This window comes from Lemur catta, chromosome 1 (genome assembly GCF_020740605.2).
Source record: "Lemur catta isolate mLemCat1 chromosome 1, mLemCat1.pri, whole genome shotgun sequence".
NCBI classification, from domain to species: domain Eukaryota; kingdom Metazoa; phylum Chordata; class Mammalia; order Primates; family Lemuridae; genus Lemur; species Lemur catta.
In genome coordinates, this window is record NC_059128.1 from 59,534,778 (window position 1) to 59,547,345 (window position 12,568).

General features: G+C 34.7%; 1 protein-coding gene across 4 annotated transcripts in view; it reads left to right on the forward strand.

Annotated features, from left to right (window-relative positions):
- STRN3 (striatin 3) overlaps window positions 1–12,568 on the forward strand; it is a 106,480-nt gene that overhangs the window by 40,367 nt on the left and 53,545 nt on the right. For all 4 annotated transcript variants that reach the window (XM_045569241.1, XM_045569249.1, XM_045569268.1 and 1 more), the window contains exons 2-3: window positions 6,342–6,445; window positions 6,880–6,953. In XM_045569241.1, the coding sequence (XP_045425197.1) occupies window positions 6,342–6,445; window positions 6,880–6,953 (178 nt within the window). The remainder of the gene's footprint in view (window positions 1–6,341; window positions 6,446–6,879; window positions 6,954–12,568) is intronic.

Genomic DNA, 12,568 nt, shown 5'->3' on the forward strand with positions numbered 1-12,568 from the left:
ACTTTGAATATAATGTTGAATAAGAGTGATAAAAGAGGAAATTCTTCCTTTGTTCCTGATCTTAGGGGGGAAAGCTTCTAGTTTCACATCATTAAATATAGTATTTAAACTATAGGTTTTTGGTATGTATTCTTTATCGAGTTGAGGAAGTTCTGTTTATTCCTCGTTTGCTGAGAGTTTTTGTCATGAATGGGGATGAGATTTTGTGAAATGCTTTTCTGTGTCTGTTAATATGATCTTAGAGGTTTTCTTCTTTAGCTTGTTTTGCCAATTAATGATGAATTACATTAATATGTTTTTGAATGTTGATCAGCCTTGCAAAGCTCTGAGATAAATCCTACTTTGTCTTGATGTATAATTCTTTGTATACATTGTTGTATTTGCTGATATTTTGTTGAGTTTTGCATCTGTGTTCATGAGGAATACCAGTCTATAGTTTTCCTTTCTTGTAATGTACTTTACCTGGTTTTAATATTAGGGCTGACTTCATCAAATGATTTAGCATGTGTTCCCTTTGTTTCTGTTTTCTGGAAGAGACTGTAGAGAATTGTTATAATTTCATGTTTAAATGTTTGATAGAATTCGCCAGTGAACCCATCTGGGCTTGATGCTTTCTATTTTGAAAGGTTATTAATTGTTGATGCCTTTTTTTAATAGGTACAGGCCTATTCAGATTATTTCTCCTTATATGGGTTTTTTTTCTTGAAGAACTGGCCATATTATCCTCAGTGTCTATACCATTTTACATTGCCACCAGTAGTGCACAAGGGTTCCAATTTCTTTCTTTTTTTTTTTGATACAGAATCTGGCTCTGTTGCCCAGGCTAGAGTGCCGTGGTGTCAGCCTAGTTCACAGCAACGTCAAATTCCTGGGCTTAAGCGATCCTCCTGCCTCAGTCCCCAGAGTAGCTGGGACTACAGGCATGTGCCACCATGCCCGGCTAATTTTTTGTATATATATTTTTAGTTGTCCAAATAATTTCTTTCTTGCTCAGGCTGGCCTCGAACTCCTGACTTTGAGCGGTCGTCCTGTCTCGGCCTCCCAGAGTGCTAGGATTACAGGCGTGAGCCACTGTGCCTGGCCACCATTTCTTTATATCTGTACCAGCACATGTTATTTTCTGGTTTTTTGATTATTGCCTTCTTAATGGATATGCTGTAGTCTTAATTTGTATTTCTCTGATTAGTGATGTGAGCATCTTTTCATGTGCTTCTTTGTTCATTTGTATGTCTTCTTTGGAGAAATATCTCTTTAAGCCTTTTGCCCATTTTTTATTTGGGTGGTTTGGGTTTTTTGTTGTTGAGTTTTAGGACTTAGCTATATATTTATTTTCATTTTTTTTGTGTGAAATGTCCAGGCTGGCCTTGAACTCCTGGCCTCAAGTGATCCTCCCACCTCCGCCTCCCAAAGTACTGGGATTACAAGCATGAGCCGCCATACTCTGCCAGAATTTGCTGTGTATTCTGGACAAAAATCCATTGTCAGATACATAATTTGTAAATATCTTCTCGCATTACATACATGGCCTTTTCATTCTGTTTGATGGTGTCCATCAATGCAAAATTTTTAATTTTAATAAAATCCAATTTCCTTTTTCTTTTGTCTGTCCTTTTGGTGTGATATCCAAGAAATAATTTTTGGTGTTTGTTACTGAAATGTTTGTTCTTGAAATGTTTGTTAGAATTCACCAGCAAAGCCTTCAGATCCAGAGCTTTTTTCCTTGTGAGAGATTTGTTTCTTGGTGATTCAGTCTTGGTAGATTTTGTGTTTCTAGCAATTTGTCTATTTCATCTCGGTTGTCCAGTTGTACAGTGTACATACTTCTCTTTTTATTTGTGTGGAATTGATAATAATGTCTTTTTTCATTTCTGATTTTAGTAATTTGAGTCTTCTCTCTTTTTTTTTGGTCAATCTAGGTAAAGGTTTGTCAATTTATTTGATCTTTTCAAAGAAGTGACTTTTGGTTTCATTGATTTTTTTTTTTTTTCTGTTTCATTTATCTTTGCTCTAATCTTATTTCCTTCTTTTTGCTAGCTTACAGTTTAGTTTATTCTTTTTCGAGTTTCTTAAGTTGTGTAGCTTGAGATCTTTCTTATTTTTTTAGTATAGCATTTATAGCTATAAATTCTCTCTTAGTAGTGCTTTCATTGTGTCCCATAAGTTTTGGGGTGTTGTGTTTTTGTTGTCATTTGTCTCCGTTCCCTGACTTCCCTATGATTTCTTCTTTGATCCATTGGTTAAGAGTGTGTTGTTTAATTCCCACAAATTTGTGAATTTCCATTTTTCTTTCTGTTATTGATTTCTAACTTCATCTTGTTATAATTAGAGAAGAAACTTTGTCTTTTTAAAGCTATTGAGACTTAATTTGTGACTTAACATATATGATCTATCCTGGAGAATGTCCCATGTGCACTTGAGAAGAATGTGCATTCTGTCACTGGGTAAAATGTTCTGTATATGTCTGTTAGAGTTAGTTGATTTATTGTGTTGTTCAGATCTTCTATTTTATTACTTATCATTTGTCTCGTTCTTTCCATTATTTAGAGTGGGGTATTGCAACCTCCAACTAGTATTGTCCATTTCTCCTTTCAATTCTGTCAGTTTTTGCTTAATGTATTTTGATAGTCTGTTAGGTATGCAAAGGTGTATAGTTGTGATATCTTGTTGCTGTGTTGAACCTTTTATTAACACAGTTATGCATCACTTAACAACAGGAAATATGTTCTGAGAAGTAAGAAATGTGTTATTAGGCAATTTCATTGTTGTGTGAACATCATAGGGTATACTCACACTAACCTAGGGTGTACTCACACCAACCATAAAAGATAAAAATAAAATAGCACACCTGTAGCGGGCACTGACCATGAATGAAACTGGCATGATTGGATGTTGCTTTAGCTAAGTCAGTGAATGTGAAGGCCCAGGACATTGCTGTACACTACCGTAGACTTTATAAACACTGTAGACTTGAGCTACACTAAATTTATAAAAAAAACCTTTTTTAAATAATATTAAAGAGAATAAGATTCTAGGAAGAATTAATAGTATATAAATTTACTGAACTTCTTTATAAACTTTTTGACTCTTTTGTAATAATGCTTAGCTTAAAACATTATACAGTTGTACAAAAATATTTTTTTCTTTATATTCTTACGGTCAGGATCATCAATGTCACTGTTGTCCACCTCCACATCTCGTCCCACTGGAAAGTCTTAAGGGGCAATAACATACATGGAACCATCATCTCCTTGTGGTAACAATGCCTTTTCTGGACTACCTCCTGAAGGACTTGCCTCAGGCAGTTTCACAGTTAACTTTTTTTTTTATATATAAGGAGGAAGAACACATTAAAAATGATAAAAAGCATAGTGTAGTTAATACATTAATCAGTATCATTGTCATATATTATTAAGTATTATGTACGGTATATAAGTATGTGCTATACTTTTATACAACTGGCAGCACAGTAGGTTTGTTTACACCAGCATTACCACAAACACATGAATAATGGATTACGCTGTGTCACTATGCAATAGGAATTTTTCAGCACCGTTATAATCTTATGGGACCACTGTCATACAGGGTAGTCCATCATTTACCGAAGCGTAGTTAGGTGGCATGTGAGTATTGTATATAATATTCTTCTTTGTCTCTTGTAAACTTTTAAAATTTTCAGTCTATTTTGTCTGATAATTAGGTTTGCAATTTTTTTTTTTTCTTTTTTAGAGACCTGTCGCCCAAGCTGGAGTGCAGTGACACAATCATAGCTCACTATAACCATGAATTCCTGGGCTCCGGCAATCCTTTGGCCATAGCCTCCCATGTAGCTGTCATCATGCCCAGCTAAATTAAAAAAAATTTTTTTTGTGGAGATGGTGTCTTTTTATGTTGCCCAGGCTGGTCTCAAACTTCTGGCCTCAAGTGATCCTCCCACCTCAGCCTCCCAAAGTGCTGGGATTATAGGCGTGAGCTACTGGGCCAGGCCTGAGTACTATTTTGAAGTGACCATTCTTTTCTCGATGTTCTGCCCTGCCACCTTTCATAAATCATGTGACCTTATATGCTTTAAAGTTTGTTTCTGGGCTTTCTGTTCTGTTTCTTTGGACCATTTTCCTATCTCTGTACCAATCATTGTCTTAATTTCTGTAGCTTTATAATGCATCTTAATGTTTGATAGAGCAAATTCTGCTACTTCATTGTTTACAAAGTATCTTGACTATTCTTGGCAATTTGAATTTTTTTGTCAGTTTTAGTCAGCTTGTTCAGTTTTACACACAGACACAAATTCAGAGTTTGATTAGAATTAAGTCTGTTGATCAATTTGGGTGAAAACTGGTATTTTTACAGTAATGAGTCTTCTAGTCTGTTTATGTTGGCTTTTATGCTTTTGTTAAATTTTTAAATTTTCTCTGGAGATCTTGCACATCATTATTGGTTTATTTCTAGGTACTTTTATTTTTTGATGCCATTGTAAATATGTTTCTTGAGGGTACTTTTTAAAGTATTTATTTGCAGAGATGATGCTGTAAATACAGCTGAAAATCCATTATCAATGATCTTGTACTAATTGCTAAATCTGTTATTTAATTGGTCATTCTTACGACTATCAGGTATAACCTTTACCTTTTCAGTCAAGTACCCTCTAGATACTTGGTGATGCTAGGTCATAAGGTCAGTTCCAGTCATCATGGCTTCTCTGTCATCCCCTTTTTTCTCCCCCACATATTTTTGATTAATCCATAGTTTTTTAAAAGTTTTGATGTATTCTTGAACCTTTTTCTTGTCCTAAATCCTTGTGAATTATCTTCCTTCAGCTCCCTGTTCAGTAACTGCTTTGAGATTCTTGCTTTTTTGTCTGTGGTTTGTGCTTGTTTGTCTGATTTATTGGATTCTCTAAGTGTGGATAGGTTGGTAACAAAAATGGAAAAGAAAAAAGTGAAAATGAATTCTCACAACAGTATAAGATTCTGATAGGAACTATTACCTGTGTAGTCTTTATTTTAACCTCTTAGAGGACATTATGACTTTCACTTAATCTCAACGCCTTTCTCAATCAGAAAAACCACTTATTATTAATACTTCTTAACAGAAAAGAGTTTGTTTCAGCTTTTTCATTGGTAATTGTAGAATGCTTATTCTTTTAAAATTGAAATCACATAATGGTTTTATTGTATGTGATTCATGTTTTTTTTTAATAGTCTATATAGGAGAAAAACCCAATCAGAATCTTCCTTGAAAATATATAATGAAATTGACGTATTTTCCCTTTGCCCCCTAGCTCAAGAGAGTGACTGATAAATGATGCTGTTTTTTTCAGGATCTTAGACTGTTAGGTTGTGAATCTTTACCATTCCCCTAGACCTTTATTTTTATTTGGTAACTTATGTTTATAAGTGTTATGTTTGTAAGTGTTATGTATCTGTTTATAATTTCTCAGGTGTTGAAGAGTTGAGGATGATTTCATATGAGTTTTTTAAAGATAATAGAGAAGAGTTTTTGATGACAGCAGTTACTTTAATGACAATTTAGCTTACTAAGTAGCTTTCTGTCTCCTGCTGAACAAATATACCTGTGCATCATCTCAGTAACAGCATTCTACCCTATGTGAAAGTTGTGAATGTGTGCATAATGGTACATGTCCACATGCAGATGCCAGTGTCTTTCAACATTACTCTTTAGTGTGGGTGGGTAAAGGAGGCGGACGTTCTGGGAAGGGCCAGAAAAAGGCAAAGAATTACCTTTCTTGGGAAAAGAAAAAAAGAAAAAAATCCTTTCACAGTAGAAAAATGCCAACAGAAAGTAATGAGATCATAGATTGTATGGTGGCCCAACAAACTATTTGCCTATCTGGTATTGCAAGAATTGAAACACAATTTGGAGCAGGGTGGTAGAATGAAAAGAGTATAAATTTTCTAGTGTTTCAGGAAAGAAAAGCTTCCAAAATACTCTTCAACTATTTTTTTGAAATAAACAATGTCTCGTTTTCTAAAATATATATATCTACTTGTGACTATAATACTGCTTTTCAGTTCTTTGTGATTTGTATGTTAGGAATTAGGTGCAATTTTTATGTATAAAAATTTCCTTTCAAGGCTATGTAAAGATTAAATATTAATATTGGGGATCCTAAGGATTGATTACAAGCAAATAGCTAATTTGTAGTTATATTTATTTTTAAAGTGATCACGTTATCTAACAGAAAGTTTGATCGACCACTTTTATGAATTAAATCTTGCTGTCATGAGTAAAAGTGCAAAGGTTTGCATTTATTATTTTCGTCTTTTCAGTTCCCTATATATGTTTAAGGACAAATGAAAATAATGTATCTTTTATATTTTTAGGCCCGAATAGCATTTCTACAAGGGGAAAGAAAAGGTCAGGAGAACTTGAAGAAGGATTTAGTAAGAAGAATAAAGATGTTAGAGTATGCATTAAAACAAGAAAGGTATGTATGCTTCATTTTCTTATATATCAGGTAGAACAGTAGTATTCTCATTTATACTGTTGTAGAGTGTATTTAACAGCTTTCTAAAAGGTATAAATCCTTGCCCAAATTCAAGATGATATTTTGATTAGATTCGTATCTGGGAAAAGAAAAGCAAAAGAGATTTAAAAAGTTAAATTGAAATAATGTGTTTTGTTATAGAATTTAAATTTTGGAATTAAAAAGATCAGGGAAAATTTTTCTTCACTTGGATATATGTGTTACCTGCGAAATTTACTTTTTTTTTCTTTTACAGTGGTACATTTCTTGATGTTTTTTGCAAATAAAGTTTAAAGAAACACATTGATCTTAATGTTTTGTTATTGGAGTAATGTATGGTAATAGTCACAAAAGGAAAAAATTATTTTTTTAACAATATATTATTAAATTTTCAGGGCAAAATATCACAAATTAAAATACGGCACAGAACTGAACCAAGGTGATTTGAAAATGCCAACCTTTGAATCAGGTAAACTTGATGCTTCTGTTACTTTTTTTTTTTTAAAGGTCACTTTTGTGTAGCAGACGTGTTGTCTTTACCCCTGTTTTGCTTTGATAACATTAGTTAGACAGATGATTGACTATTGTAAACTGTTTAGAATTTGGGAAAAATATTACATAAATAAAGGTAAGTAGTTTCTTCTACTTTTCAATCCTGAGCTTACTTATCCTATTTTCCTTGCATTGAAACCTGTGTAGAACTGTGGCTATATTTTTGGTAGTAATTAGAGCTAGAAGCTAATGGAATAACTGGTTTTCTACCTGGACAATTCTGGTCCCAGCCTGTATAAGCTTTATTATTATTAAAAAGTCCCTTAATCTGGAGAACTTCTAATTAACTCATTTTAATCCTAAACATATTGGAAATTTGACTGGGTTTGTTAACTACAGAGTCAGCCAAATAAGAGAGAAGGAAAAAATTATCTCCAGTTGGCTTTGCTCTTTATAAAACAGATAGTGAGTGTGAGAGTAGTATCTGATGAACAATTATGCAGTGAAAGGAGGGACTGGATATAGGAGAGGGCTAACAGTTTAATGCTAATTTTAGGGCTGTGTATGATTACAATTTGAGTAGTCAAAGAGTGGACAATATTTTGATAAGGATTTCGGAATATTACTAACAATTTCTTATTTCTCAAGTATGTCTAGAACTCAGTTATACACATTTTTGATAGTGCAAATTAAAAACTATACTGGGCCAGGTGAGGTGGCTCACGCCTGACCGAGGCGGGAGGATTGCTCAAGGTCAGGAGTTGAAGACCAGCCTAAGCAAGAGTGAGACCCCGTCTGTACTAAAAATAGGAAGAAATTATATGGACAACTAAAAATATATATATAGAAAAAATTAACCAGGCATGGTGGCACATGCCTGTAGTCTCACTCGGGAGGCTGAGACAGAAGGATTGCTTAAGCCCAGGAGTCTGAGGTTGCTTTAAGCTAGGCAAACGCCACAGCACTCTAGCCAGGGCAACAGAGGGAGACTCTGTCTCAAAAAAAAAAAAAAAAAAACACAAACTATACTGTTGTTGGTTGCTAGTTACTAAGACAAAAAAGAACTTCTTTATTTGGATATATGATTTTTCATCTCCTTCTATAGTTGTCCCATACCTAGTAAAGTCAAAGCATATATGGTAGGAAAAACAAAACTTACATGTGGATTTTTAAAGTTAGGTGTTACAGTAAAAATTCAGTTAATTGGTTTTTAGTTCATTGTTAAGTACTTAGAACTTGGCAGAAGCATATACCATATGTACAGCCTGTAGTGGATTTACTTTTTGTCTGCTTTCAGTTTTTTGTAGCAAAACTATTTATTATTTGTTCCAGTTGTTATATATATAAAATCAAGAGACCAAGATGAGGGTGGCATAGATTTTCTTTTATGTGGCTTTTTAGTGGTTATGAAGGCTCATTCAAATGTAAGGAAACTATGTTATGATCTCGATGGAAAAGCAAGCATAAATAATTGAAAGAAAGTCTATATATTTTGAACTTTGTTTACTACAGTAGTCCTATTTCAGTTAGAGGGAGTACAGTGGCTTCACCAGAAGAAACCTGATGGATTCAGAGCTTTTCTTCTTTCCAGTATTGCCATAATAATCAGAAAAATAAGTAAACACTTTCTAGAAGTAGAGGGCTTGGTTTGTGTAATGTGAGGAAGGAAGCTAGTTCCATACACATTGTACCTGGAATAGAGGTCAGAATCAGTATTGGTTAGCTGCTCAGTACAACAGTTATATTAGCAGGTAAACACAGCTAAAGTTGTGGTAAAATAAGTCTTTTTATCTCTATAAACTTAAGTATTAAAACTTCTTCAAGGTGAGGAATAAAATAATATCAAAGTAACTTATTCACAGGAGACATATAACCGCAAAGTAAAATGTTTTTACTTGTGTAGAAAAACTATCCAAGATGTTTACTGGAAAACAAGCTGGATGCAGTAGCTCAGGGCTATAAATCCCAGCACTGAGGTGGGAGGATCATTTGAGGCCATGAGTTTGAGACCAACCTGGGCAATGTAGCAACACCTGTCTCTTAAAAAAAAAAAATCAGCTGGGCATGGTGGCGCACACTTGCAGTCCCAGGTACTCTGGAGGCTGAGGCAGGAAGATTGTTTGAGCCCAAGAGTTGGAGGCTGTAGTGAGCTGTGATGATGCTAATGCACTCCAGCCTGGGCAACAGAATGAGACTCTGTCTCTTCAAAACAAAGAAACAAAAACCAGCTGTACAACATGGTTTACTGGAAAACAAAACAAAGAAACTTATAAAAATACATCAAGCAAATAAAATGGTATAAAATTGTTTATGTTAAATTATATATGGATGTAATATTAAGTGAAACAATGTTGCCTTTCGTATACCCCCAGATAAATCAGTGCAAAAAAGAAAATATGCAAAATACTGATTTGATAGAAGTATAAGACATGCAAGTGTTTATATCCCTCTCTCAGCACAAATACATATACAGCACAAATACATATAGCCTAAGGTAACCTTTTTTTTTTTTTTTTTTGAGACTCTAGAGTCTCAAATTTGTTGCCCAGGCTAGAGTGCCGTGACGTCAGCCTAGCTCACAGCAACCTTGAACTCCTGGGCACAAGCGATCCTCCTGCTTCAGCCTCCCAAGTAGCTGGGACTACAGGCATGTGCCCACCATGCCCGGCTAATTTTTTCTATATATTTTTAGTTGTCCAGCTAGTTTCCTTCTATTTTTAGTAGAGATGGGTCTCGCTCTTGCTCAGGCTGGTCTCAAACTCCTGAGCTCAAACGATCCACCCACCTTGGCCTCCCAGAGTGATAGGATTACAGGCATGAGCCACTGTGCCCGGTCCCTAACTTAACCTTATAAAAGGGATTGTATCCAAATACGTAAAAATGCTCCCTTTGCTGTACGTTTAGAAAACAGAAAATCTGATAGAAAAATGGGCAAAAAACTTAAAAGGCATCCTATGAAAGAGGATATCTAAATGGCAAGTAAACATATGAGATGATGCTTGATGTTTATTGGTATTGAAAAAATATAACTTAAAACCGCAATGGAATACAATTAGACACTGACCAGAATGGCTAAAACTCAAAAGAGGCAATATCAAGTGTTGATGAGGATGTGGAATGATAGTGATCAGAAGTAGTAGAAATTGTTGCTAGGACTGTAAATTGATAATGCTGCTCTGAAAGTGACTTGACGATATTACGAAAGTGAATATAGCATACATACCCTATGACCTAGTAATTCCACTCCTTGAAATACATAATGTGTGTTAACCACAAGGCTTGTATTAAGAATGTTCATGGTATCATTATTTATAGTGAAAATATGAAAACAATTAGATTGTCCTTCACCGTTAGAATAAATATATTTTGATATATTAGTATAGCAATGCTATTTAGAACAGAAGTGAGGAAACTACAGCCAAACATGACAAAATGGATAGATCACATAAAATTGAAAATTGATGGAAATAATTTATACCAAATTCCAATATCTAGTTGTTAAAAATCAGGGTAGTATTTTTTTTTTTTTTTTTTTTTTGAGACAGAGTCTTGCTCTGTTGCCTGGGCTAGAGTGCTGTGGTGTCAGCCTAGCTTCACAGCAACTTCAAACTCCTGGGCTCAAGGGATCCTCCTGCCTCAGCCTCCCAGGTAGCTGGGATTACAGGCATGTGCCACCATGTCTGGCTAATTTTTTCTATATATATTTTTAGTTGTCCACATAATTTCTTTCTATTTTTAGTAGAGATGGAGGTCTCGCTCTTGCTCAGGCTGGTCTTGAACTCCTGACCTCGAGTGATCCTCCCGCCTTGGCCTCCCAGAGTGCTAGGATTACAGGCGTGAGCCACCACGCCCGGCCATCAGGGTAGTATTGATACCCATTTTAGAGTGGCTAGTGACTGGTGGGCACAAGAAAGCTTTTAGGGATGCTGATAATGTTTTGTTTCTTCATCTAGGTACTGATTACATGGGTGTGTTCAAAAATTCCTTGAGCTATATATTTGAGGTACTTCGAGAATATCCTTAGCAACATTTATAATAGTGAGAAAATGGAAACTAATTTCAACATTAGGGGATTGGTTAAATAGGTATATACTTTCTATAGAATATTATTTAATCATTTTTCTTGTTAGTCTATACTGCCCTATAGAGAATATTCAAGATACATTAAGTATCAAAAGCAGAGTATAGTGCAGGACGTACATTGGTCCATTTTTTTAAAGGGAGAGTTACATTAGTCATGTGTATATTTTCACGTACAAAATATGGAATAATAAACTCTCAAGTACTAACAGTTGTTAACTCTTGCTGATAGGATTTTGGGCAATTGTATTTCTTCTTTTTTTTGAATGTCTTTTTTCCTTCAGTGGTTATGTGGTATATGTGATTAAAAAATACTGTTATAAATAGAACCAATTGTAAATAGAAAAATAAGCGTAGGGCTATTAGAAAAAAAATTATTTCTAGAAAGCAAAGATGTGCATTTGATGGGGGAAGAATAAAAAGTTATTAATGGGCCGGGCGTGGTGGCTCACGCCTGTAATCCTAGCACTCTGGGAGGCCGAGGCGGGTGGGTTGCTCGAGGTCAGGAGTTCGAGACCAGCCTGAGCAAGAGTGAGACCCCGTCTCTACTAAAAAATAGAAAGAAATTATCTGGCCAACTAAAAATATATATAGAAAAAAAAAATTAGCTGGGCATGGTGGCGCATGCTTGTAGTCCCAGCTACTTGGGAGGCTGAGGCAGTAGGATCGCTTAAGCCCAGGAGTTTGAGGTTGCTGTGAGCGAGGCTGATGCCATGGCACTCACTCTAGTCCGGGCAACAGAGCAAGACTCTGTCTCAAAAAAAAAAAAAAGTTATTAATAATGTGATTGTTAGGGTTAGAGGAGTAATGCTACAGAGGATACTTTAATTATTACCAGTAAGTATTAAGTGACTTTCAGAAGTCTAGGAGCCTAACAATGACTGTGAGCCAATCTAAGAGTTCTTTCTCAACATTTAGTGTGGGCATTGATCTTCCAAGCCCCTCTCTTCTTCACTGTCATTATTGTAATAATGAGAATTTATGGGAAAATATTTCTGTAATATAAGTGCCAATAAAGAATTTTAAATTTCACTTGAGATACTTGTTGAGAGCTTAACTCACCTGAAATTACACTGTTTATTAAACTCATTTTTTTTTTGGTGTACACTTCATTATCTGAGAATAAAACATGGCTCTTTACCTATAGTTAAAACTATTTTTTGGTTTAACTCTTAGTTACAAAAGTGAAATTGGCTACAGTCTTGTATGGACTTAAGATCTACTGATACAGACTCAAAAATAACTTATTCAGTATTTTTATATATACCTAATATCTTAGTCTTGATTTTTGAATAGCTTATGTAATACAGCTTTTTAATTTCAAAAGCAATCAATTCAGCAGAATTCTCATAGTTAATAAAAAATAATTCTAATTATCTTCATAATTTCATCTCAAAGCCTGGGCCTTTGATTTTTGTATCCCAGATAGTAATGAAATATACTGTTTTTTTTTCTAATTTTAAGATGAAGAGGGTAGTATCAAACTGATTGGGTTATTGGGACAAACACACT